The 27916-nt window shown below is 42.1% G+C and overlaps 1 protein-coding gene across 2 annotated transcripts; it reads left to right on the forward strand.

Moving 5' to 3' along the window:
• The first annotated feature begins 1593 nt into the window (after nt 1-1593).
• EIF4H (eukaryotic translation initiation factor 4H) lies at nt 1594-24193 on the forward strand. Of its 2 annotated transcripts, XM_033110227.1 has the most exons (7): nt 1602-1756; nt 16509-16696; nt 18733-18797; nt 18883-18979; nt 19311-19370; nt 23100-23237; nt 23515-24193. In XM_033110227.1, exons 1-7 carry the CDS (start codon nt 1698-1700, stop codon nt 23652-23654), a joined length of 747 nt encoding a protein of 248 aa, XP_032966118.1. In that variant the 5' UTR covers nt 1602-1697; the 3' UTR covers nt 23655-24193. The 2 variants fall into 2 exon arrangements, with proteins under 2 accessions (XP_032966119.1, XP_032966118.1); XM_033110228.1 differs by lacking the exon at nt 19311-19370 and having other exon boundaries at nt 1594-1756.
• Nucleotides 24194-27916: the final 3723 nt, after the last annotated feature.

Consider the following 27916-nt stretch of genomic DNA (forward strand, 5'->3'; position numbering starts at 1 on the left):
TCCAGGATCTCACCTTGAGGTGGCTTTGGACCGGGAGACTTTGGAATAAAAAATGTAACGTCATTCAGTAATAAATATTAAAGTCTCGATAAAACTGGAAGAAAGCGTAATTAAGGTTTTCATTTAGTCAAATGTATTTACGTGCACTTTAAGAGTAATGGAGTTTTGGGAAAGAGATGTGGAAGGGGGTCTGGGTTGAAACCATTCGAGGAGAGAAGAAACCATTGCTTCTTCTCTGAGTCATGTGCTAAGTTCAAGGCTGTGTGACCTTGGACAAGTCACTTCCTCTCTCTGGGGGTTTCCATAGCGGTAGCTTATATTAGAGATTTGGAAATTACATATGCAAAACACCTATAATGTTGCCAGACACACAGTAAATAGGTGCTCAGTATAGATTATTGTGGAACAATAATAATCTGTTATTTGCAAACATTTCATTTAAGGTAATATTTACAACACTGAGAAGGGAGGTGATATCCTCCCCTTACACAAATAAAATTGAGACATTAAAGAGACATTCGGTAACTTGCTTGAGGTCACACAGCTAGTAAGAGGCGGGACCCAGGCCACTTTGGGCCTGTCTGTCTGAGAGTCAAGTGGTCTTATTATATGGAAAGAGACAGGAAAATTTAAAAAAATGAGTTAATAGCTGCTCTGACAATCCCAGTACTGGGATAACATAGCAGAAAATGTTTAAATATAAAAGCACTGTTATACTTTTATACCTACTGGGTATACTTCTTTTATATATATACTTACTGGATATACACACAAGGATTCTATTAAGTTCTTTTAAATTGTGCCTAGACGTACTAGGGTTTGGAGTATCCAATATTACCACAACCTTAATCACAAACCTAATTCATTCTCATTGCATATCCATTCCTTGTTATGGCTAGATGGAATTCACGTCAGGGTTGAATTCTTTCCCAGTGCAGTGACTTCTGCAAAAGCGAGGTGTGCTGACTCTGTTGCTTGTTCAACAACCTACTCTCTAATCTCAATCCCCTACTCCCACCCCAATATCCCAGGCGAGTAGGCCCTGGAAGGCGATTCAGAGCTGCATCCCCATCTCCTCGCACGCTTCGATCCTGACCCCAATCTCGCCCCTTCCGGGCCCTTCGCCCCCGTGCGTTCTCGGCGTGTTCCCAGCCCTGGGGTCTCCAACCTGGAGAAGGTGCCCTTACTTTGGTGTTAGCCGGCGACCCCTTAGCCGGGAAGAGAGTGTCGGAGTGGAGTCAAGCGGAGCAGGACTCTGGGTTTCCCGCCAGAGCGGGAGGCGAAAAGGAAAAAGCGCAGCGGGACCGGCACAGGGGCCGAGGCCAGCCGGGAGAGCGGCCGTCAGAGCAAGAGGAGGGAGCCACCGGAGATTCCCAAGGATGGGCAAGGCTCGCGTCCACGGGCGGGGCAGGGGCAGGAGGCGGCTGCGGCTGAAGCCGCAGGGCTAGCACACAATGGGCGGGGGCGCGAGGCCAGGTGCCCGGCCAAAAGCGCCGCGGCACCACGTGGGCCTCAGAGCGCGCCGGGCCCAGGAGCGGACCAGGCCGGGCGCGGCGCGGCGTACGTGCGCGCGCGCGCGCGTGCGTGCGATTTGCGATCAGGCGGCGCTGCGGACAGCCCCGGCGGCGGGGCGGGGGGAGTTATATTGCGGGGTCCTTTCTCGCTCACCCTGGTTCCTCTCGGAGCGGAGACGGCAAATGGCGGACTTCGATACCTACGACGAACGGGCCTACAGCAGCTTCGGCGGCGGCAGAGGGTGAGGCAGGCGTGCGCGGGCCCCGTCCGGGCGCGGGGGACGGGCGGAGTCGGGGGCCCCGGGCCGGCGGCCTTCCCGCGCACACCCGGGACGGCAAGAGGTAGAAGCCGGGCTGGGCCGGTGGAGGCCTTGGAGAGGCGCTTAGGGCTGGGGCCTGGAAATGGCGCGCTCGGGGAGGGGGCGGCGGCGGTTAGAGTCCCGGGGTCTTGCTCGCGGGGCGGATCCCTTCCTCTTCCCCCTGCCTCGGCCGCAAGCCTGGGCCGCAGCGTTACTGAGCGCTCTGGAAGACGAGCTCCCGCTTCCAACCCCATCCCCCAGTACGGCAGAGCCAGCGCGGGGCTCTGCTGCAGCCTCGGGTGGGGGCCGCGGCCTGTCCCTGTCCGGTCCCGGTCTCTGCCTCGGCCTCCTGTTTGTCTGCGCTGCAGGCTTCCTGACCCCCTTCGCCCTAAGGACAGCCGCTTGGGTGAGATCGGGAGGCCGAGAGGGACGATTTCCTTCCCCTTACGTGTAAGACAGGGATTTGGCGGCTGGAGCCCGGGAATGGTCCGATTCACGCGAGGAGGGGGAAGACCAACCTACACAAATACATCATAGCATTTTTTTATTCTCTTCTGGGTCACAGTGTCTTCATGACAGGTGCTACGTGCTTGCTGGCAGAAAATGTTCTCTTTCCCTAGTATTTCTTTCTGAGCTAGCCTTTAGCCTCATTCTGATTCTGGTCATACACAGACTACATGAAATTGAGGCGCCTTGTTTAAAAGAAAAAATCCTTGACTAGTAAATAAAAAGCTTATGGTGTGTAACTCCAGGAACCCGCCCTGGATTATTTTTTTTAATACAGGTTACTTCATACAGAATTTAGAAGATAGACTATGAACATCTTATTTGTCAAGAACACACTTGGCCTTTGTGTGTTTTTACAGAAAGGATTACTTTCCCAGGATAACACCACAATAGTACCTACTGAGGTGTCCAGTCTCCTGGGTTTCAATCCCAAAAGTATCTTTGTTTAGTGAAGAATGATCTTTTAATGCCTTGGTTTGGGAATGGCTCAAACAAAGGCTTTTTTTGGTGCGGGAGTGTACCCAGTATCATTCATGACACTATAACATGGAAGTGGAGCCACCTGTTATTACAAAGAATATTTTATTTGCTAATAAAAAAGAAATAGATGTTGGATGACATGTAAAATTACTGCCTTTGGGATAGGTTTCTAGACATCAAATTTGTACTTAAGTCATCTTGAAATTTAATAAGTAGGATTCCCCCCCCAACTTCCATTTAGAAGTACCCAGGAAAACTACTCTTAGAGTAATTCAATTTAAGGCACACCCAAGGAGTTTTAATTGGTTTGGGACTACAATAAGTCATATACTGAGCCTGGGGATTATTTTTTTTTTATTCTGCTTTTTCACAAATTTGCCAGCTCTTCTGGTGACTTGAGGTGTTCAAGTTAGACTTGGTGGATGCCACATTTGACAGTTGGAGTTCTGTGAGCAATAGAAAGTGATCAAAAGTAAAATTCTCTTAAGGTGCTATTCATTTCAATATCTAAGACAATTGAAAATGTTAGCCATTTGCCCAGATGTCCTCCAAAGACTGATAGGAGAGAACAGTAGCTAGCGTTCTACATCTCCTAAGCTTCCTAATAAAAAAGTATTTTTAAAGTCTCTTTACTGTTAAGCACTTACTACATCTGACCTTCTTGGAATTTTCCATTTGACTTCATATTTATGTAAAAGTACACAGGATATATTGCTCAGATTCTTACAAGTACTTTCAAAAATCTTTTGGTGAATTTGTTTGTTCATGTAGACTGTCTAGAGTGGGCCTGAAAACTTCACAGAGGTCCAGACTTATAGTGGAGTAGTCTGTGCCAAAGCTTTCCTATTCCAGAGTCAGTGTTATTTTAATTTTATAAGAGCAGAGGTTATCAGTTATTGGAATCTCTGAAATTCAGCAAGGAGGTAGGATAGTTGACCAGATGTTCTTCAGTGAAGATAATTTCAATTATTATTTGAAGTGTTCACACCAACAGGTGTCTCCCTGCTGTTTGCTTATGTCCAGATATAATGTTCACGCATTACAGAAGATCACACCCCCTATGGAAATTTCAGTCTTGTATTGTTTCTTTTGGTCCTTTTGTAAGGCACCTTACCTCTCGTCTTAAACTCCTTAGCTTGATAAGATTCCACAACTCTAAACCGCTTGGGTCACAGGTAAAAAGAATAGCAGGTTTGAAATATACAGTCATAATCTCAAAACTTAGTTTTTATAATTATACATTCCCCATAAGTTTACTTTATAGTCATATGTAATAACCAGTGCAGTTGTCAGGAAGCAATACTGGGCAACTGCTTTATTTTTCCAGCCTATAGAGGCATAACCCCAGCAACCAAAGAGAACCAGGTACTGCACTGTTGCTCAAAAAGCAAGTAAAAACAAAATTCCAAATTATCAAAGAGTTCATTGTACCAGATTTTGAATGTATTTTGTTTTTGCAGTTTGCTAAATTATCATTCTAAAGTTCCAGTTTTTCATTTGCCATTGGCAAAAAAGTGTAGAGTAATACTGATTTTACTTTTCTAAGTGCAATAAAGCCTTTTGAGTGTTTAACCTAAAACCTTCAATTGTGGGAATTAGGTTGGAACTTGGAGTTAGCAAGAATTGAGGTTGCTGAAATGGTACCTACTAAAAATTGATTAAACCAAACTTAAGTATTCTTTATCAGGTTCCAGTTAGGGGGGTTAGAATTCTAAACTTTGAGTCTTATAGAAATTTAGCTTGGCATATCTGGATAAATTTCTAAGCATATTTTAACTTAAAACAGGAAGGAAAGCAGTGTATAAAAATGGTAGCTATTTTCACTGATAACAGGATCAGTAAAGGTATTGAAAAGCTTATTCTAAAGTCCTGTTTATCTATCAAATGGCAAGTTTGGGTTTATTGTCATACTTCTCTCCACTCCCCAGTCTCCCAGTACTTGATTCCAAATCATTATCCTCTATGAAAAGTGTTACCACAAATACTTGGAGGTCTCTGGGAAACAGTTCAGGCAAAAGCCTCAGCTTTAGAATCAGGCAGCCCATAGCTTGAGTGTCAGTCATCTCAGCCATGTATTAGCTGTGTGATCTGGAACAAGCTCCTTTACCCCTCTGAGCCTCATTTTCCCCACATGTAAGCTGAAAAGAATTGGTAGCTCTTGATTTGTAATTTTTCAGTTCTTAAAATATTTCCCTTGGGATTAGTAAAGTGGGAAAAGTTCTGTTGGGTGCGTTTTTACTTAACTGGCTGTATTTCTAAAGTCCACTAAGAAATCTGTTCATCTAGGGTGCCGTAAGTGTTACAAATCAATACTAAGTAATTTATTCTTGTATGTTATTGGTTTGTTACAGAATTTATGCTTGGAATGTTTAGTATAAATGCCTCTGAGGTTTCTAAAAACTTGCTTTGTATATTTTTTACATTTATATTTCTATTTGAAATTAACCTTAGTGATCTAGGAAGGCGATACAAATTCAAAAAAATCTTTCCAGGAGCTTGGAACATAAAAAGCAGAATGCTTGGGGGGTGTTGTTAGCCCAAGATCAAATTCCATCTTCCAGTTTTCCAGCTTTCCTCTCGAAACAGAAGTGAGAATTGGGCAAGAGAGCATGCCCGGCCTCTGCTTTTTCATCAAAGTCATCTTTTTAAATTGAATGTCCTAGATTTTTTGAAGTTTTCCCTGTGTTATGATTCCTGAAATGTTCCTACTTGATGGGGCTCTGGATGTGCTCTAATGTGTTGATACTCCGTGGAATACATGGCACCTCCACCTAAGCATTGTACTCCAGTATAAGGCAGATGGAGAGTCTGATCTCCCTTGTTCTGCACACATTCCTCTATAGTTAAAGTAATCAGTTGCATTTTTGGAGCATTTTTGAATGTCTGGCTTAGTACAAGACAATTTGTTTCTCATGTGTGCTACTGTATTCACTCTCAGAAGTTTTGGTTGACATAGGTTTATGAACAAAATCCAGCCTTCCACAGATAAGTAGTTGGAAAAAGGAGGAGTATTTTAATAGCCTTTTCAGTGAGTTGTAGATATTCTTATTTACCACTATACCAAAACTCAACAAGTGGTAGTTTCCATAAAGGTTAGTTGCAACGTAGAATCTAAAACTTTTATCAATAGACTTCATACTGTTACATTAAAATCCTCCAATCTGCCTTACATTTTGAGTGACGTGATACACGTTGATCATTTGGAAAATACCAGTTGACTGAGTTATGCAAGTTTTCCAGATGATCACACGTTTCGTTATGCAGTATCAAAAGTCATGTTTATTACCATCACCATCGATTTCAGCTGAAAATTTTCAGGTATTGGGAGGCTGTCAAGCTTATATTGATAAAGACAAGTTTTTTTTAATTCTATTTTTTGCTTGAAAGCCTGCGTTTTATCATTTGCAACAGATACTTTTAGTTGTTTTCCTCGAAGTGACAGGCTCACTTAATTTTCAAGAAAATGTCTGCCTAATACACAAGACTGAGTAACCATAATTTGTCAATTCTTTCAGGTAAAACTGGAGTTCCATGAAAAGAATAGCTAGTTCAGCTTGTAACTCACTTGCATGAGTACTTTTCCTAGAGATAACCATGGTACAAGCAGCAGTCCCCATTTCGTAACACGGGATACTAAAATGGGGTCATGATTTAATAAAAATAATTTTTAGTGCTTTATCAGGGACATTCTTCATTGGAGCTGGGTTTTTTTGTTTTTGTTTTCTATTTAATACTGCCAAGTGCTTGGTGAAAAGTAATAGTGCAGTTTGGTGCCCCCTCTTGATTTGTGCTAAGGCTGAATGCAAGATCTGTGTAGGTCGGATGAAAAGAGCAGACTTAACAGGGATACAGCAGCTGGTAAAGCCTAAGGTGCTGTTAAGTGGACGAAAAGTGTCTGGAACCAAAGCAAGTGCATTCTAGTGCTCTTTAGAGACTGAAGATGGAAAGAATTGCTGCGTGAGCTAATTTTCTGTTAATGGAAGAACTTCAGTGTGGTCTAGGTTGGGCTGGAATTTACCAGTTGCTCGTTTTACTAACACTTAAAAATTAATCTGAATATTTTCATTCTCATACATAAACAGTAGAGACTAGTATATCGAACCGTCGTGTAGCCATTAACCCAGTGTGTGTGTGTGTGTGTAACAATTTACCTTTTAAGTGTATAGTTCAGTGGCATTAATGTTCACAATGATTACAATTCAGTAATCACAGTGCTGTGTAACCGTCACCGCTATCTATTTCCAGAACTGTTCATCATCCCAAACAAACTCTACCCATTAAGCTACTCTCCATTCATTTCCCAGTTATAAGTTCATAAACATTTTTGCTAGTCCTGTTTCATCTATCTTGCCCATTGTGGGGAGGGGATAGAATATTTTAAAACCAATCCCAGCCATCCTAACATTTTATCTTAAAATACTTGCAATACTTGATTTATGTGTTTCTAATTGGTAAGGGTTTTTTTAACCACCAGTTTTTCTGTTACGCAGTCCTGTTCGTGTTTTCCCAGTTGTCTCAAAGATTACTTCATATAGTTGGCCTGGTTTAATCTGCAAAAAGTATTTGATTATAGAAAACTTAAAACAAAAGCAGAGTCTAGTATAATAATCCACCCCGTGTATCCATTTACCCACTTTTTAAAAAAGTGACCACTTTTATTTCATCCATACCTCCTTGCTTCACTCTCCTTCCACACACTTCTGGATTATTTTAAAGCAAATCTTAGTATCATTTCATTTCATCTAGGAGTACTTGTTCACTATGAGTTTCAGAGGTAAAAACTTAAAAAAATATAACCACAATATCATCACATCTGAAAATGTAATGTTGCAATAACTCAGTAAATAGTTAATTTCTCTAATTAGCTCATATAGTATTTTGATGCACAGCTGATCTGTTTGAATCAGGACCAGACAGGGTGTACACATTGCATGTGGTCATTCTGCCTGCTAAATCTTTTTAATTGATAGGTTCCTCTCTTTTTCTTGGCTATTTCTTTGTAAATGGGGAGTATGTGTAGCTTTTCTCCATGACTTTTGTGTTTTTTTTTTAGTTTTAAGTGTACCAATGTAATAGACGTTTCACCCCTCACAAAGTGATGACCCCTCTCCCCCAATCGATTGCCCCTCTGACATTGTATGTAGCTGTTACAATTCCATTGACTGTTCCCTATGCTGCACTCCATATCCCGTGACTATATATATATATATGAAAATATGAAATTACAGTTGACACGCAATATTATTCCGCTTCAAGTGTACAGCACAGTGGTCAGGCATCTACACCGTCCCCATGTACTTTTAATACATTTAATTCTTGTAACTATGTGTGAAGTAGCTATAAATTGAAATAAATTCGATAGTGGGAAAATTATTAATATTAAGTATTCTTTTTAATACATATATGTTTTGTACACGTAATTTAGATTTTGCTTTTTCAAATGTTAAATGAAGAAAAGGGTATAACTAAAGGCCTTTTGAGTTTGAACTCTAGATTTTAACTGGTGGTCTATGGTATTTTGTAGTTACCTAAATAATTGAAAATTTTAAAGTAAATTGTATAGTTGCAAGTTATTTGTGGATCATATAAAATCCAACATTGAATGAAAATGAAGTTTCATTTAAAATTAATTAGAGCTGGTAGTCTGTAGAATGTCAGTTCTCAAATAATAAGCATTCTAATTTAGAAAAAAGAACTCTTGGCTGATAAAGTTCAAAATTAATCCATAGAAATAGTTTACACCATAGCTGTAAGACAAATGTGTTTTGTAGCAGTGTTCTCTGAGGACTGATAGATTTGAGGTTTAAGATTTTATTTCTTCTGGAAAATCTGGAACTTTTTGATTGAGTAATCTTTTTCACCCATATGCAGTTATTTAATTAACAACCCACTTATTTGCTTTTATTAATGTGTGGGAATCCAAAATTTTAGTACATAATGATAAATGCCTTTTTCCTAATGAGGAAAATTCCCTAAAAGACTGTGTAAACTAGAAGTCCCTCTTGTGTTCATTATTCATCTAAAAATAAGGCTTTCAAACTACCTGTTGTGTCCTTTTGGTAGATGATGAAATCCTGACAAGCATTTTTGAAGATGAAGTAGAACAGAGAATAGTGTACATTTTACTATGAGTTAGTGCTCTTGGGCAAGCTTTTTATTTGTATGGGTAATATGCAGGCAGGTATATATGTGTGCATATATTAAGTTATGGTGTAAAACGTACTTCTTGCTGTTGGTCACAGCCCAAAATTTTTGGAAAAACACTTAAGTACCTAAGTGGGGATGTCACCTATATACATGGAACTTTCTGTTGTATTTACATTTTTTCCCCAAATATTGGTGAGAGAAGTTATTTGCAGTGCTAAAGTAGTTGCTAGACTTATCACTTCATTCCTTCCACCCCTGGTAAGTGTACCAGATATTGTAATAGTTCTGAAGATATAGCAATGTACAAGACTGAGTTCCTGCCTTAGAACTACTTTGCATTTCCTTGCAAGGGCTTTACAAATGTGATTGAATTAAGAAGTTCTCACTCACAGCAGAAAAGAGCTTCTTAAAAGTAGGGCTTATTGAAGAATTTACCATACGCATTACCTCGCCTCTAGTGTTTACCAGACACTTTCAGAGGCTTCCATGCACATATCCTGTAGTAAATGACAGTTATCAAGATTAAGGGATTTAATTTTGAATGCTGATTGAAGGCCTTGGAAATGCATATACTTTGAGGGAGATCTTCTTGGAAATAAGTGCTTTTAATCCAGGTTGCTTTGGGCTCGTTTTTAAAGACATAAGCTACAACTACTAAAATGTACTGTGGCATCTCGGATGGGATCCTGGAACAGATTAAAAAGGACCGACCCTAGGTTAAAATCTAAGGAAATCTGAATTAACTGAACTTTAGTTAACAATGTATCAATATTGGTTCAATGATTTATAACTAGTGTATCTTACTATTGTAAGATAATAGGTAGTGTGAAATGGTGTAAATGAAATAATGTTCAGCTTTTGAGAGCTTAACCTTTTTTGATTACTGTCTAGAAAATAAATAGGTTACACATTTTGACCATTACTTTTTTCTTTTCTCTTTTTTCAAAGTATGCTCAGTGGATTTTGGCTTTGTTGCACACTTGTATTTACTCTTATAAAGGCAGTCTTACTGTGATTTTATGGAGGATCTAACATAGTGCCACGTGCCAAGGTATGTGCTAATAAAGTGTTTCTGGATGGCACATGTGAGACCAGTGTTGTTGATCAGCTAATGAAATGATCTCAGTTGTTACCTACTAGAAATAATAAAAGAACACCTAATGTTCCAAATACCAAAGAGAGGTTAGCTATAGTCTTGGTATCTTGGCGTTGGTCTTGAAGTTTTAAGAGTGACAGCAACAGTGCTTATATTGTGTATAGTTTCTAATGCACCTAGGAATCTTTATAAAATTCTGTCCCAGAAATAATTTACCATGTGTCCTTCATTTTTCTTTTTTTCTTTCCCCTTTCTTCCACCTCCCCCACCCCACACTCCCGTTCAAGCTGTGGTTTCTCAGTCTAGTTGTGTAGGACACAGCTCCCTGGCCCATGCTGGTATTATGAGCCTTATGGGTCCGTGTGTGTGTGTCACACACACACACACACTCCCGCTGAGGCAGTGGGTCGCCAGTCATCAGTCAGCCGCTCACAGCAACTCACGCTGGCCGCCGGCAGGGCAGCACACAGCAGCCTGCGGCAGCTCTGCGCAGCCCAGCTCCAGGGAGAGCTGTTGTTCACAGTCTTAGCTGTAGAGGGCGCAGCTCACTGGCCCACGTGGGAATCGAACTGGCGACCTTAGCATGGCGCTCCAACCACCTGAGCCACTGCGTCGGCCCTCATTTTTCATTAACTGTTACTCTTTAGAAATAAGTCTTGAGCATATAATTTTTCTCTTTATCTACTTACTAGATCTAATCTCAACTCTAATAATTTCTACTTTTTTTTATGTGCAGTACTTACTCTTCCTCTGGTCTCTCACTCCTACATATCTTTGCTTACTCACATATGATCATCTTACGAGTTCAGTGTTCTCCCTGTTTGCTATCTGGAAAGTGGAGTCCAAGTTCCTGTTGCACCATTCTGCAGAGATTTGCTCTCCTTGCTGTCTTCCTGAATTTTTTGCAATCCTTTGCTTGGGATGGGATTTCTCCTTTCTAGCTGCATGAACAAACCCCACACCCCACCCTCAATTGAATTATCAGCTCCTTAAGGGCAGGAACTGAATCTTAGTTCTGTATTGCACTCTATACCTTATGGACATTCAAATATTTAGTTGAGCTAAGTGAAGAAAAGTGATTGGCCTGTAAAGGACTTTGTACTTGGAGTTGAAAGTTGGATTTCCTAATACTTAGGATATTACGTATTATTTGAAACTGTCATATGGGATCTGACAATTAAGTTTGCGAATGCTCCACCGTGCGCTTACATTGGCAGCACTGTACAAACAGCTCCATAAGGTTTCATAACCTCGGTATATCAGTGTCTCACAGCAGTGTTTGTGTTTGTGTGTGGCAATGTCTTGTTGAGTGGCATTCATTATTGTGTGTTTTTGTGTGCCGTTGCAAGAATGTCTGAGCTTGAATTACAGCAATGAATGTATTAAATTTCTTGTTAAACTTGGCAAGAGTGGTGAAATCAGGTACATGTTAGTCCAAGTTTATGAGGATAATGCCATGAAGAAAACAGCAGTGTACAAATGGATTAAGCGTTTTTCTGAGGGGAGAGGATATGTCACTGATGAAGAGAGGTCAGGGCAGCCAGTAACGAGCAGAACTGAGGAAAACATTGCAAAAATTCGTCGAATTGTGCGCTGAAATTGTCAGCTGACTGTGAGAAGCATAGCCAACAAGTAAACATCGGCAGAGAAACAGTTAGGAAAATCTTAACTGAAAATTGTGGCCTGAGAAAGGTGTGTGCAAAAATGATCCCGAAGGAGCTCACCCATGAACAAAAGCAAAGAAGAGTCAAAGTTTGCCAAGACCTGTTGGAGAGGCAAGATGATGTTTGGGGCCTTGTGATCACTGGTGATGAAACGTGGATGTACCAAAATAACCCTGAAACAAAGCGTCAAAGTGCACAATGGAAGTCAGCCAATTCTCCATGACCAAAAATGTTCCATCAGTCCAAATCAAGAGTCAAATCAATGTTGCTAATAATCTTTTTTGTTATCAAGGAATTATTCATTACGAATTTGTACCAACTGGACAGTTAACCAAGTTTACTATTTGGAAGTGCTGAAAAAGCTGCGTGAAAAAGTTAGACGAACACACCTGAACTTTTGGCCAACAGTTCATGCATGGCTCTTGCATCACGACAATGCACCAGCTCAGACCATGCTGTTTGTGAGGGAGTTTTTAGCCAGTAAACGAATAACTGTATTGGAACACCCTCCCTACTGACCTGATCTGGCTCCTAATGACTTCTTTCTTTACTTGAAGATAAAGAAAATATTGAAAGGCAGACATTTTGGTGATATTCAGGACCTCAAGTGTAATTAACGACGACAGCTCTGATGGCCATTCCAGAAAGAGTTCCAAAATTGCTTTGAAGGGTGGACTAGGTGCTGGCGTCAGTGCATAGCTTCCCAAGGGGAGCACTTCAAAGGTGACCTTAGTGATAGTCAGCAGTGAGGTGTGTAGCACTTGTTCTAGGATGAGTTCGTGAACTTAATTGTCAGGCTTCATACATTGTTTTTAAAATCAATGGACTGTCCCCATGGGACAGTAAGAAGCTGTAATGAGCAGAGAGGATCGTTGCTTAGTAGCAGGGATGGTATAGACTGGGTGATTGTAGCACAGACCTTGGAGTATCTATTCTGAATGGGGAAGGGGCCTGCACCCACCTGCCGCTTTTATCACTTGCTTCCTGTTTTATAACCGCTGCTGGTGTCCACCTGCTTGTGCATGAACCGTGTAGTCTTGAGCGTGTTCGGCCTTCTCTAACACTTTAGAATTGTTACTAAACTTTTACTCAGTATTTATGAAGTGTTTTTATGGTCAATTTTAAACGTCTTTATAAAGTAAAGATTAGAAATATTTATAAAATAACAGACAAGGAAACTTGGAGTTATGAGATGATTTGGAAGAGGTCCTATACCAAGCTAAGGTGTCAGAACAGTCTTCTCTGTTTTCGGAAGTGCTTCCGTGTACACAGCTTACTTATTTAGGTAATAGTTCTCTTTAAACTGAAGTTAGTGTCAAAGGTATCATAGGGATTTTAGCTGAAAGAATTTTCTGGCATTTGATCCTTTTTATTTGGTTGATAATAGAAGGTATATTTTATTGTACGCACATGCAACTGTCTGGGCTTGGTCTCACGTTGATGGCACACTGTAGAAGCTTCATAGATGTTAAAGGGGATACGTTTAAATCTGCTTCCGTGGCCCCTGTCCCACTGCCCTGTAGTGTGTTCAGTGACCTGCTCAATGAAAAGCTGCAAAGCACCTAAGTCCTTTAGAGCTGACCCCATCAGATAGGGTGGTGTTTAGGACGGCTTCAGTAATTCCTGATGAGGTCGCGAGTATTGAGCCACTGGTGGTTTTGTGAGGCTAGGGGAAAAGGAGCCAGTTGAGGGCTTAGTTAGTTAGCCGTTTCCACCTCTCTGGCTCTTAAAGTACTGCTTGCCGGAGGGGATTCTTCTGCCTTCCCCAAGCCAGAGCTGGCCTTTCATCCCGCGCACTGTTAGTACTGCCCCATCATCTCAGCGCTGTCCTAGGGGGCAGCGGCCCTATCCAGGCTCCCCTGGCTCCCTGGACTCAGAGGCCCTCTGACCCCATCTTCTCAGTCCTACATTGAGTACCCTCCATAGGTTCTCCCGTAAACATTTAATGTGCTCTGGCAGCACGCTTTCCTACCTGCATTTTCCTGATTCACCAAACATCTGTGAAATTTACCAGCTCTTCATCTTCGACCCTTCAGCTTAAATTTTTAAAAAAATCATTATAGCTTTTTGCTTTTTTACATATGCAGCAGGTCCTCAGCGTGGTTTCGATGTGACATTAATGAGATGCCGTAGGAACTTAACTCTTGTTTCTATTAGCCTACGGTGAAATTGGTTTCATTATGTCATTTTACTTAAAGTCGCAGAACCTATGGATGATGTTAATTTGAGAATGTGCTGTGTGTGGACGTGCATACACAGACATTCACTCGTGTGCACCTGTAGTTATGTGTCTTCTATGTGCGGCTCAGTTGTGAGCTGCTTGAGGGCCGGGACTGCTTTCCATCAGATACATGATTACACTGGGCCTGAAACATTCAGTATCCAGTCCCAAAGAGGGTCTCACTAAAGACAATTTAGACTTTGTAGTTATAGAGATGATAACGGGTTGTGCGCGAGCGATAGTGCTGAAATGCAAAATAATGGGGGGCGGGGAGTGTGATTCATTCACAAACATTCTTCTGCTCCTAGAACAGAACGTGGAATGATACCTAATACTTCCTGGTGGGTAGTAGCAGAATTTTGAATTATTAAACTTTAAAAATTTAGGCCTCTAAGAATTACATCACGGCTTGGGCTTTAGAAAAACCTCTTAAAGAATGATATTTATCACCAGGTATTTACCTGGAATTTCTCTCAAGGCGGATGTGGAATTTTTCACATTTCTAGCAATATATGGAAATCAAGTTGCTTTCCAAGCCCAATTAAATTACTGTTTCCCCTGAATAAAGGATGACTTTGAGCCGATCTTTGATTGTTGTGAGGAAACTCATTTGTTTTAAATATCTCTTTAAAAAGAAACAATACCTCCCTTTTTACTTTTTTTCCTCCTGTATTCTGCAAACATTTTATTTTGAAATTTTTTCAAATCGCCATAAAGTTGAAAGAATGATACGATGGACTCTGATAGATTATCCGTAAGTTTCACATTTTACACACACACACACACACACTCCCATGCTCACAACATCCTTTATGCCAAACCCTTTAGAAATAAATGGTGGCTCCCACCCCCAACAGAAAATGACCAAATTTAATACATACATATGTATGGGTAAATGTTGGCTGTCTTGACCCTTCACTCCTAAATACTTTCAAATTTCTCTTGAGGAAAAGGACATTCTACTAACTGCAGTACCAATTATCACTTCAAAGAAATTTAACATTGATACAATATCTATAATTCCATATTCAAATTTCTCCATCTGCTTTTTCTTTTATAGCTGTTCATTCCAAAATCCAAGATCACACATAGCATGGGTTGTCATATTTCATTAGTCTCCCTGCCTTTTTTGTCTTTCATGACTTTGACAGATTTAAAGAATCCATGCCAATAAGAAAGGCATATAATGTAAACTTGTCCCATTGTTAGCAATTACCTGGTTATGGTGGTGACTGCCACGTTTTTCCATTTGAGAAGGAACTCCCCCTCCCCCTGGAGATTAAGAATCTGTGGAGGATAATTCGAGATCATGTGACTGTCTCGCTCCCCCAAAACCAGTTTATCAGTGGTTTGTGCCTCCATTGGTGAGCCTGGCCTGAATTGGTTACTACTGCGTTGTTGGTTGCAGAGTAGTGATTTTCTAATTACGTGATTCCTTCTGAATTTATTAGCTGACATTCTTATTGATGTAAAGAAGAGCTCCCCTTCCCATTCATTCTTTAATTCATTTTAATAGACTACTTTTTAGAGCAGTTTTAGGTTGGTGGCAAAATCGAACAGAAATTACAGAGTTCCTATATACTCCCTGCCCTCACATGCAGCCTCCCCTGCTTGCAAAGGAATAGTTAGTACATTTGTTACAGTCCATGAACCTCTACACTGATAAGTCGGTAGCACCCAAAGTCCAGTTGCATTAGGGTTCACTCTCGGTGCTGTACATTCTGTAGGTTTGGACAGATGTATAATGGTCCCACTCATTTTTTAATCCTCGATGAAACATTTTTAACCTCAGGTTGTAGGTGGCTGTGATAATGGTACTTGTTACTCTGTATACACAGCGTCGGGCAGTGTAGGAAGCACCTTATAGTTGTTGTTTCTCAGTAACTCAAGATTTTTGTTAGTATTAACTCAATTTCACAAGTAAATAAAGCTTAGAGAAGCTGAAGAACTCCTCAAAGTCATGGCTAGTAAGTGGCAGAGCTGGGATTTAAACTGCTACCTCCGCATGATGATGGGGTAGAATCAAGGTCCTGCCTTTGCCACTTTTGAACTCTGTCACCAAGGATAGGTAAACCACTCTTGTTCCATCTGAGGAAATGGTATTGAGGTTTACATGGGTTAGTAATACGCACCATATGTCTGAGGACGCAGGGAAGTAATACATGGGGAGTGGAGAGTAGTACATATAATAATTGCTGCACAAAATCTAAAATTTATATTAGAGTGTGGTTATCCAGTAGCAAGAAACAATTGTATTGTGAGTGCATTAAAACTTCAGGAGCTTCAGTAATCCCTCCTAAATACACTGCAGTGAGACTGGACAGTCCGTTTATGTATTGGTATTGGGTGTGAGGGGAGGGCATTTGCTTAGGTTTTAGGATATAAACATTTTGCAGATGCTGATTCTAAGTGAAGACGAGAGAGCCATAGGAGGATATATCATGTCCAGACGATATTTTTGTGTGTTAGAGTGAAGCGTTTCACCTGAATGGTGTGGCTGAGTGGGGGACATTTTCATTGTCCCTGATCTGGGACAGGAACGTGTGGGCAAACTTGAATCCTGTCTGTTTCCCCTCCTAGGTCCCGTGGCACTGCTGGTGGCCATGGTTCCCGTGGCCAGAAGGAGCTGCCCACAGAGCCCCCCTACACAGCATACGTAGGAAATCTACCTTTTAATACAGTTCAGGGCGACATAGATGCTATCTTTAAGGATCTCAGCATAAGGAGTGTACGGCTAGTCAGAGACAAAGACACAGACAAATTTAAAGGTGAGTTTGTGGGGAATTCTTATTGTACATTACTATGGGGGGAGGGGTCTAAACCAAAATGTGTCAGTGAACCAGAGGGCTCTAATTATGAAAGTGTTTTAAATGTTTGCCTGGTTCAAGTAGCTGATATAAATATAGCACTTTAACCCATAAGCCTTCATTTCTACTTGGGGAAAATGTTTTACACATAATCAAGTTTGTAGAAATCTGGGGCATATCCCCAAGTAAATCTGTTGTTTGTTTGACCTATATAGCAGTCTTGTCTGCTAGTAAAGGAGTTAGCTGGGAAAGAAGTGAACAGATAAAACCGTGGACTTTTCAGGTGCCTTTCACCTTAGTCAACTCGTACGTTTTTCTTGGTAGTTTCCCTGTAATTTAGTTAGTTGTTATAAAATCCAAAAGATAATGTAAATAAGTGTTGTCACTATACACTTGTGACTTCAGAGCATATGTTTGGGAGAGGGCTGGCTCAAATTTCAGATAAAGTTAGTGTCTGTAGACTAGTATCTTAAGGGCACTTGAGCAAAGAAGGAATAAGAATGAAGAATCAAATGACATTATCGTCTAGCTTTCAAGGTTGCCGGAAGGGAAATGTGCCCAGTAGTTAAGTGCATGAGGCGAGGTACATGGGCGTTTGGTTTACATTATTTATCCAGAAGTATGTCCACGAAAAGTGGAGTGACTGGTGACTTACAGCGGGGAAGCCTACAAGAAGCCGAGGTGTTGCTCATCTCGGTTCTGTGTATAGGCCATGTTTTTATGTTTTTGAAAGCTTTTTGACTTGAGAACCTGAAGCCTTGTTACAGTATGTGATCAAACAATGAAAGCAATATACCCTGTTTCCCCAAAAATAAGACCTAGCCAGACAGTCAGCTCTGATGCTTCTTTTGGAGCAAAAATTAATATAAGACCAGTCTTATTTTACTATAATACAAGACTGGGTCTTAACGTTATATAACATAATACCGGGTCTTATATTAATTTTTGCTCCAAAAGACACATTAGAGCTGATGATCCAGCTAGGTCTTATTTTCGGGAAACACGGTGTCAGTTGAGCTTGTGAAAGCAAGTCCCACCCAGTTTGTCTGGTAACAGGCATTAGAAATTCAAACTTAAGGTAAAAGTGTGTGGGTGAAGCCAGCCTCTGGGTGAGTCTGTAGCAGCAAGGTTTACATTTTGTCTCCTAGAGGATCCTCTTCCATTTCAGCAGCTCTGGGGTGTGAGATGTGTGACTGGGCTGCTGTGGCCTTTGGGGACTTGGGTTTTTCTCAGTTTCTCTAAACATTGAATCCACTTGAGGGGGTGGGGGGAGGGAGGTGGACACTGTCCGGCCAAGCGGCACTAAGTCCTCACCAAGCAAGTGGTGAACAGGACAGGTGTGGCCCCAGGCCTTCACAGTACTGCGACCTAGTGGGCGTTAGAGGTACTCATCACATAGGATGAGGGCACGCTGGCGGGTGGGTGGGTGGGGGTGCACGGTGAGCACAGGAGGGCAGGGACAGTACTTAACCCAGATGTGACTCCAGGTGGCAAGGAAGGGACACAGGCAAGAGTGCTGCAAGTAGAGGGGAAAGGCTTATTCAGAGGGTTTTATACCAACTACCCGAGTAGTAAAAGCACCCTCAACCTCCTCCTTCAAAGCATTTTTGATATTGAATTTGAAATCTGTCTTAAAACCCCAATTAGGTTATATTAAAGTCATTCAGAAATCAGAAGCAACAGCTCTGCGGTGAGTAATCCAAGAAAGGCTTTAATATTATGGTTGAAACAAGAAGAAAGCTTTATAAAAACACAGCTGCTATTTCACTGCCGATTTGATTAGCACTTTCTGATGGAATATAACTGAGAAGGAGGCATACCAGTCAAGTTCTGCTTACTGAAAAGTAAAACATGGCCTTTTCAGGCTCTGCTAGTCTATAGTCATCCCAGTGCAACAAAAGTAGTAGTTCTGATGTCGGGAAGTGGTACAAAGAGGGACCCCACCATGTTTTGACCTCACAATTCCTCGAGGAAATGGAGTTTGTTTTCTCTTGCAGGCTTCTGCTATGTAGAATTCGATGAGGTGGATTCCCTTAAGGAAGCCTTGACATATGACGGTGCAGTAAGTATCTTCAGGTTTTCTGTCACGTTAGCAGTTGAGACTTTTTTCTTGCTAATACTTGACACTGTTTTCCCCTTGTCGTTAGCTGTTGGGTGATCGGTCACTTCGTGTGGACATTGCAGAAGGCAGAAAACAAGATAAAGGTGGCTTTGGATTCAGGAAAGGTGGACCAGATGACAGAGGTGATTGGTTCTTCTAAAACTGAACGCAAACTTGCTGTATGCCCACTGGTTGCAACCTTGGAAGGTTACTAATAGAGCTCCATGCCGTAGGTCTGGTAGGTCTGTGAGAGCTTGTAAAAACACGTGAAGTCTTAGAAAGAGTGGACGGTGCTTCTGCAAGCCTGGGTGTTTTTTGTTACTGGTTTTTTCCCCCCCTGTTGGCAGCAAAAAAATCTTTAATTTCATTGATGTTCCCATCACCTGAGTTGTGTATCGTCCCAATGAATTTTTCCATGTTTGTGCAGCAGGGTAACGATCCGACCTCAACTTTATCTTTTTTGTGTGTCCTCAGGAATGGGTGGCCCTCGAGAATCTAGAGGTGGCTGGGAGTCCCGGGATGACTTCAATTCCGGTATCAGTATTTACAGTCTCACACTTAACCCTGCCCATGGCCTGGCTGCTGGTGTACGTTTCTGGGCGTAGCCGGCCTGGCCCAACTACTCTTGTAGTTCCTTTCACAAAAGAAGCTTTCCTGAAAGGTACCCAGGCATGTGATGAGCTTGTGTTAGGACCTAAGTGTGGGGTAGGGCTTGAAAGGTTCCCCACTGTGGGAGAGTCAGCCTGACCCACCTTATTTTGTTACCTTTGCTTAGCCTGCTGTTCATTCCCACATGTGCCTTGTCTCCTGCTGCAGCCTTTCTCGGGTGTAGCCCGAGGAGACTCCTTGGTGCCTCTTGTGTGTATGGCACAAATAGAAGTGCTGTTATTTCTAGAAATAGTATGGAGGTGTTAGAAACCTACAGAAAGCCTTATATTTGTGGTTCCTGGTGGCTCCCTGTTAGATGGTAAAAGAGTCCTGGTACCTATGTTTTCCTTTCCTGGAGGGCGTGGAACTCCCTTAATGGTAGGCACGGTCCACTTTGCCATTCTTTTTCTTGCCTGACCAAGGCAGACCAGTAGGTGCCTCCTTGGCTCAACTCAAGCGGTCATTTTGCATGCGAGGCCTCTGCTTTAGAAGCTCTCGTAAACATTTCTTCATCTCTTTATTTTTTTTAATTATAAAAGTAATTGATGTATATAGTAAAAATGTAGAAAATTAAAAGTAAGTCTGTTTCCTATGAACTTGAGGTTATGTCTGCACTCTCCACTATGTAAGGTGAGAACACACCCACCCACCCACCCCAGCACCCTCCCCTCCATCGAAACAAAACTTAGTATAAAGTGATGGTAAGTATGGGGAAACTGATGCAAGGTGTCTCGTGAGTCTTAAGATTTTTTAAATGTATTTCCAGAACTGCTTTAGCTAAACAGATGACGATTTATCTATTGAATAATTTAATTTTTAAAAGTCCTTTAGCCAATCAGAAATGAGCTTATTCATAAAAGTACAGTATAATCCAGTAAACCTGTAATTTTATGTATAAGCTAGTCTCTGATTGAAAAATGCAACAAAGGTTTTCTCAAAGCCAATCCAGGTGCAGCAGTTAGTGGCTCGATGAGTGGTGGTTTTTGCCCTGACCTGCCAGCTGTGCCTTCCTGGTACCATGGAATGCACAGTGAGCTCGTAGCTCTGGAACTGTGAAAGTTAAGTCACGAATGCCTTTCTACTATTGGCTTGGTTGGGCTTTTACTCTGAAGCAGAGACATACAGTGAACATAGCCAGAGAGGTTGCTGTGCCACCACCAGGTTGGTGAAGGGCACACGTGGCGGAGTCATGCCTGTGTACGTCATTTGTAAAAGGAGGTCTTTTACTCTTTAAAGGAATGATGCTATTTCTTTCATGTGCCTGCTCATTGTAAAAGAAAAATATCAAGCATTACCCAAAAATACGAAGAAAACAAAAATGTAGAAAGTGCAACCACCGGAAATAGCCAGTGTGTTAAACTACACTTTGTAAAGAAAACTCAGGACAGTCCCATGAATAGTGTGCCTCCTAGAAATCTGTCATCAAACGTAATTCAAAGGTATTTGTCAGCCTTGCCTTTCCCTCCTCATCTCCCCACTGCTCGTATCGTCAGATACTTTGAAAGGACGCTGTCACTGACACTAATGTACGCTGGGTTTCTCCTCTCCGCACTGTCTCATCCACCTGGACCACTACCAGGTGTTTACCTGCCTTGTCAGTGCGCGTGTGAGCTGATTTGCTTTATGCTAAACACTGGTAGCAAAAATTACTTGATCTCTTTAAGGGAAAGTAACTTCCATGCTCACGTGGAAAGGTACACGTCACAGTTTAGATTAGTTTGGTGGAAAGTGTCAGGTTAAAAAACTTTGTGAAGAACCTTGTACTTGACAATATGCATCCCAGTGTGTTTTCCCCCAAAGCAGTGCTATTTGGTCTAGATGTTTTTAGTATTTTTATTCCTTGTTTTGTTAAAATTGATATTGTTCAACTCCGTCTCTGAACCGGGTTTCAGATAACTTGCTCTTTTTCCAAAATCCTTGCCATCCTTAAAGAACAGGAAAAGCACCACTACTGCAGATAGTGGATTCTCCTGTAAGCAGGAGTTAAGTGCGTGGAATCACCGCGAACGCCGAGTTAAATACTGAACCACTGCTCCCAAGGGAAATAACAAGGTCGGGTTCCTGCGAACCTCTGACCACAGTATTTTGTCAGCTGATCAATATGTAAACTTGTTTAATGTGTGTTTCTGTTTAAAGAGACCTTACTTAATAAATGTCGTTGATTCATTAGCGTGGAACTCACAGCCAGCAGTGCAGCAGCTCCCTGAAGGACGCCTATCTAACGCGTCTTCTCCCTAAGACACATCACAGCCTTGTACTTCGGAACACTAGACAATTCTGTTTAGAGGCCATTTTAAACAGAAATCCCCAACTAAAAGTACAAGAGCAAAATCCTTGCACTAAATAGATTGTGGAAAGGATCTGTTTACACTATAAGCTGAAACAGGAAGGCCGAGTGTTGCCTTGTTGTACCTCAGCTAAGAACATGAGTGTCAGGTGACTCAAATCTTTCCCTGCTGTGTACATGTCTGAATGATGGCACAGCGCCGCTAGTATTGATTTCGGGGTTCTAAGTAAATTTTAGCAAGTACATGAATTTGCAGATACTAAATCTCTGAATAATGGGGATCAACTATATAGAAGAAGATGCCTCAGGCTTAGGCTGCTCAGAGATACGTTGCCATAAAGTTTTGAGCAATGGAGGGAGTCAAGTAGTCACCTTTGGGAGCTTAAACAGAGCAGGCAAGCTCATTTGTTTAATAACAATCTTATTTCCGAAATTTTTACTGAAAGTGAACTCTATTTCAATAGGCCATACTGTTACAAGGTTAATTAACTTACACGCCCATGACTGAAAGACGTGGACTTAAATACAAAACTAAAAGCCTAAGGGTCGTACAGTCTGTTGAGAAAATGCTCTTTTTCTACACACTGATGAGATTGTATTCTCTTAACATTTTTAAATGAGGTGCATTTTACTTCTGTTGGTAATTGTTTTAGCAGATACACAAATGAATGGGGAAAACCCTTTTGCAGCCAGAGGAGGGGAGGCCCAGATCGGGTGTGAGCTGCTCTCCTCTCTTCAGCTTGCCCCCCTTAGGGAGCGGGCCTTACTCGGATAACTGCTTTGTTTACCACACAGGTGCTTTGCTTTTAGAATGATCCACACTGAAACGCAGCAGGAACAGGAAAATGGGGAGTGTCACCCAGAGGTGACTTCGTATTTTTATTTTGTCTTTGTATCTAGTTTTTTTCTTGTGATTTTGCATTCTGAATTGTAACTTCAAAATTTCAGGTTTATCTTTTTAATAACTGTATAGATTTTATATTAGAAAACAGAATAAAATGTGTTTTGAGGATTTTCGTATTGTTTTAAGCCATGTTAGAATATAGCCTCATACGGTGTTTTTCCCCTCATACTGCAAGCTGAGAATTTCAACAGCTTATTTTGTTTTTCTCTCCTAAGATTCTTTTTTATGTAAAAATTCTGTTAGCATTGAAATTACCCAGCAGATTCACATTTGGACTCATTTTCAATGCTGTATTTTGGAAAAACTTCAGATTCTGGACAAACTAAAGAATTTAAATTTTAAAGTCAAACAGTTCACACAAGCTATATAATAAGTTTTGAAGCAGTAGTCTAAAAAGTAATTCAGTGTCATCTTCCTTCTTCAGGCTTCAGGGATGACTTCTTAGGAGGCAGGGGAGGGAGTCGCCCCGGTGACCGGCGAACGGGCCCCCCAATGGGGAGTCGTTTCAGAGATGGCCCTCCCCTTCGAGGGCCCAATATGGATTTCAGAGAACCAACAGAAGGTATGGCGACAACTTGTAAATGGAGGGCGCCTTCCCATGATATTTTGTCTGCACCCCACGGACATCTGCCTTTTTAGGCCACGCATGGTTACTGTAGTCCTTAGTCTTAAATAGTAAGTTTATTATTAAGCGGTAAGCATATCTAGGGATGGTATAGTTCTACAGGGCTGTTCAGTTTTAGAAAACGGGCTGGGCTATAGAGATCAGCATCTGTTTGGTCGTTTTGCCGGATGGAGAGAGGGACCCATTCTTTACAAATCATGTTTTTCCCCACCAGAGGAAAGAGCACAGAGACCACGGCTCCAGCTTAAACCTCGAACAGTTGCAACACCCCTCAACCAAGTAGCCAATCCCAACTCTGCTATCTTCGGAGGAGCCCGGCCCAGAGAGGAAGTGGTTCAAAAGGAGCAGGAATGAGCCTGCGGCTGGGAGGGAGTGGGGCATGGGGGGAGTTAGAGCGAGACCGCAGCCTAGCTAGCCGGCCGGCAGTCCTGCAGTTACCATTCCTGCGCCTGACTTTTGTCCTCCTTTCTTACAAAGGACACAGAGCTTGTGAGTGCATGTCAGCCGTTAACAAGTGGTTTTTAGTACATTCTTGGCTTTGCTGTGTCTAGTGCCTGATTTGTGCTTTTTTTTTTCCCCCCTGCCACTTCCCCCACGTTCCTTCTGTCCTTTTTCCTTCTTGCTCCTTGTTTCCTTCCAGCACATGAGTTTCTAGAGGGACAAAGGCAGCCGCCATGTGGGAGCTCTTTGGATGGAGGTGCTGCTTCATCTTTTTCCTTTGCCTTCTCTTTTCACTTCAGACACACTGGCCAGACTCCAGTCGTTCCTTTGATTTTTCTCAGTGCTTCTCTTCTGACCTGCATGTTGAGTTCTGTATTGCTGTGGCTTCCACGAAAAAAACAGAAAAGTCACAAATTGGATAGCGTCTTGTTTTTATTCAGCTATGATCAACACACAGAATTTGAGGCACCTTGTTTTCAAAACAAGGATAAAACATACCTGTTGATCCTTGCAATTCCTTCCCATCCCTATTTATAGGTAGCCCTGTCTCTGTTACCCCCTCCCCAAATGGATTATTCAAGCAGAATAGGCTCAGATTTCAGACAGTACGAGCTAAGAGAGGACTGTGAAATGGTGGGGAGTTTGCATAAAGATCAGTTAAATGCAGTACTGTGTTTGCACATTTTACTGTTGCTTTTCAACACCATGTCCAAACTGGGTTCCTCCGTTCCCCGGCGGGTGGTATCAGAGGCTCCTCTCTCCGGCTGGATGGAGCGAGCTGCCTGCTGCTGGCTTCTCCTCCGCTGGGCACAGGTGCTTTGGGTGGTGGTGGTGGTGGTGGTCGAGCTTTGCTGGGCTAACTTGATAGTGTGGACACTGCTTTATCCAAATTCCTGTTGTCTCTTCCTTGTTGATCTGTTCCCTGGTATAAGTAACGATGAAATACTGTGCTTCCCACCATCCCTTAATTTTATAATGAAAATGGGCCTAGAATCTGGCACTTTATTGTATCACTTGATGAATTGAGAATTTTACTATGCAGAGCTGTCAAGAACCTTAAAATAACTGGTAGGTGGCTATAAGTTGCTAGGTGTCATCTTTGGGGCAAAGTTTATTGTTCCCGCGTACAGTGTTTAGTATTTACCCAGGGCTAGGGGCTAGGCAATAGCTTTTGAGCTTGAACATCTATGTGTGAACAAATTAAATTGTTTAGCACCCGAGTCCCAGTCTGTCCCATTGGGAGCATTTGGGGTCAGCCAGCAGCTAGAGACCCTCACCAGCATGACGGGGGCTGAGGGGTAGCCTGGCCTCCGCAGCGCACTGTACTTAGACAGTAGTTCGTCACTAGCTGGCATCCTTGGCTTCTCTTACTCTGTCTTTGTTACAAGGTCTCAGCAATTTACAGAACTCTCCCTTCTTTCCTTCCACCTGTCATCTTTGCTTCTGAAATAAGAACCATTTGTGTAACACCAATACTTAACTTAAGAAAGACATGCATTATGTGGTTGTAATCAAACCTGAATGCTTTCAGATGACCTACTTACATCTTCAATGTGGAAAAGATTAAGAACAAAACAAATTCATCTACACTGGGCAACCCGGTTGACTTTTAAATGTAAGAATGGAATTCCAAACACTTAACACATTCAGCTATATGACAGAAAGTAAATCTATGGATATGGTATTTTGTGAATGATCTTTTAAATAAAAGAAAACCTTACATAATATTTAACGCTTGTCTTTATTTTTGAGTTCATTTTAGCTACTTGTGAAATGGACAATTTGAGATTTGGGGAGCAGCATCCATATTTAGTAAGTGTACTGTAATTTAAGTGAAAAGCATCTTGCTTTTGGTAATTACAGGATGAGTGAAATTAATATCTTAAAAGAGCTAGTGATGATTAGAAATAGGATGCCAGCTTCCTCCCCTCTCCCATTTCCTAAAAATGTGATTTTCCTGACAAAGAAACCTTACCTAGGGTGTGGCTATAGCTTTTGGTTAGTAAGGGACTTTTTTCCCAATATGCAAGAAATCAAGTATTTGCATAATGTGCACCTGCCTTTTTTTAACTGCTTAACTTTTGGAAGAAATTCTCGGCACTCTTCACGATAGTGATGGATGCTACTCCGTGGCAGATCATATGCTTTCGGAGGTACTGCTGTGCAGTTTGGTGGTTTTATGACTGGGTGAGATGCAGAGGTCTGGGCTGTTTGGAGGCCTGGCTGAGGGGGGGGGAGGGTGGTACTAGAGGACCTGGCAGCGTTAAGGTAAGATCCACGACTGCCCCTGATCTGGAGAAACCAGGTGGGAGGAGTGGGTGCTGTTCCGACAGTGAGTGGCTGTTTACTTCCTCTGCTCCCCAGGCGAGAGCACGGAGGAGACTTGGTGCCTGCTGGTATTTTCTTTATGGGGGAGAATCTCTGAGACTGAAAACCCTCTGCCCTAAGTTGAGGAGTTGGGACTTGGTCTCCTGGAGGGATTTCTTCACACTGATGGCCAGAGGCTTAAAATCCGACTCTGTGAGGCTTCTCTCCAAAAAGGTCCTTTTGGATGCTGTCTGGGAAGGGCCTGTGGAATGTTCAGACTCTTAGAGGGTCAGGTAGGTTTCCCAGGAATTCAGAGATTTCTTATAGTTGAAACTCCTGTGCAGCTGTCTCCTTGCCTCCCCTACAGAGGTTGCTGTAACTTTGCAATGGTTGCTTCTCACAAGCATCTATCCCTTGGTGTGTAACATTTCTGTAATATTAAATATCACAGAAAACATGTTAGCATCTGCAGCCCATCCGTAAGTAACTGAATTAAGAGAGGAGAGGAGTCTTTCCCCAAATAGAGAGGGTCATTTTTATAAAGTATCAACTGTGTGGATGTTCCAGGTAGTGGATGCCTGATTTCTCTGCTATTTTTCAGCTGGCTTCAGAGAAATAAATTTTGATGAAGTCCCAGATGAGGCCCTTTTAATAAGGGACTTCGGTTTCTAAGAATGTTCTTACCTCGGAATCCATTTATCAGAGGCCAGATTGTTTCTCCAGGTCGTAGAAAAGGAAAAGTTTCCACAGCAGAATTCCAGAAGCCTGGGTTTCCCATCATGGCTCAAATGCCTTGTTTCTTCAGGGAGCAGAGGCAGAAGGGGGGAAGGGGTCAGGAGGTGGGCGTTGGGGTGGAGGAGAGAGGTGTTGGAATTGTTACGTACTGTCCACTTTCAATTCGACGTGATTTCGGAGGAGGAATCTGGTGTTCTCAGTGAAGGAGGTTACTTGGTAGAGATTAAGTCTAGAACAAGCACTAATTGAACTCATCAAGCCAGTCGGGTTTGAGACCCTGGGAATAGCATCCTGTGCAGTGTGATGAGAAGGCGCTCTGCAGCCTCGGGATTCTTGTGCCTGTTTGTTTCTTAAACAGCCTTATAATCGGCTCTTCACGAGTTGTACTTTAAATACACTTTTGTTGTTTTTCCTCAATCCTCTAATTCCACATGGCTGCTGAGGCCATGCGGGGTCATTGCCCTGTGACACTGCCACTCTGGAACGTCAGCCACCTGACAGGGCCCGTGTCAGCCGTGGGGATTCATCTAGTGGAGAAGGGCAGGCAGCCCGTTTCCAGCCATTCCTTGCTGTCTGTCCAATGGGACCTCTCACCAAAGCTCTTTCAGAGAAGTCGGGAGGGGAGACAGATGGGGTGTCACATCCTGAACTTTCTAAAGGACCTTCTAAAGGACAGCAGTCCATGGTGTGTTGCACAGGTGACTGTCGTCCAGTCTGTCTTACCTTCCCCAGACTGGGTTTGCCAGGCGCCTGGGATGATGAATCTGCCCACATATCCCCCTGGAGGGAGACTGCACAGAGGGCAGGTTCGTTGGCTCCTTGAGCTTAAAGGAGCGGCGGGCCTGGGCCTGGTCACGTGTGTCCCTTTTTGGTGAGGAGCTTTGCTCTGTCATGTTTTCCTGACCAATCTTTAACAATGTTGAGATGTTTGACTTACTTTCTCACTTGTATGAGGCTAACAGGCTTATAAATACATCCAATATCTTAGTCTTCCTTTTGCAATTTTTTGTCATAAAAATGAATCAAAATAATGAAGACTATGTACTTAATTATAACCTAATCTCTTCCCCTATTTGTAACCACGCTCTTAACTGTAAAATGTTAAATATACAAATAAAAGCAAACTATTTCAC

This window comes from Rhinolophus ferrumequinum, chromosome 7 (genome assembly GCF_004115265.2).
Source record: "Rhinolophus ferrumequinum isolate MPI-CBG mRhiFer1 chromosome 7, mRhiFer1_v1.p, whole genome shotgun sequence".
Taxonomy (NCBI): Eukaryota; Metazoa; Chordata; class Mammalia; order Chiroptera; family Rhinolophidae; genus Rhinolophus; species Rhinolophus ferrumequinum.

Coding starts and splice junctions, on each gene's coding strand:
- EIF4H (XM_033110227.1), top strand. CDS start 1,698: ATGGCGGACTTCGATACCTACGACGAACGGGCCTACAGCAGCTTCGGC. Junction 1,757..16,508: donor AGCTTCGGCGGCGGCAGAGG/GTGAGGCAGGCG, acceptor TTCCCCTCCTAG/GTCCCGTGGCACTGCTGGTG. Junction 18,980..19,310: donor AGGTGGACCAGATGACAGAG/GTGATTGGTTCT, acceptor GTGTGTCCTCAG/GAATGGGTGGCCCTCGAGAA.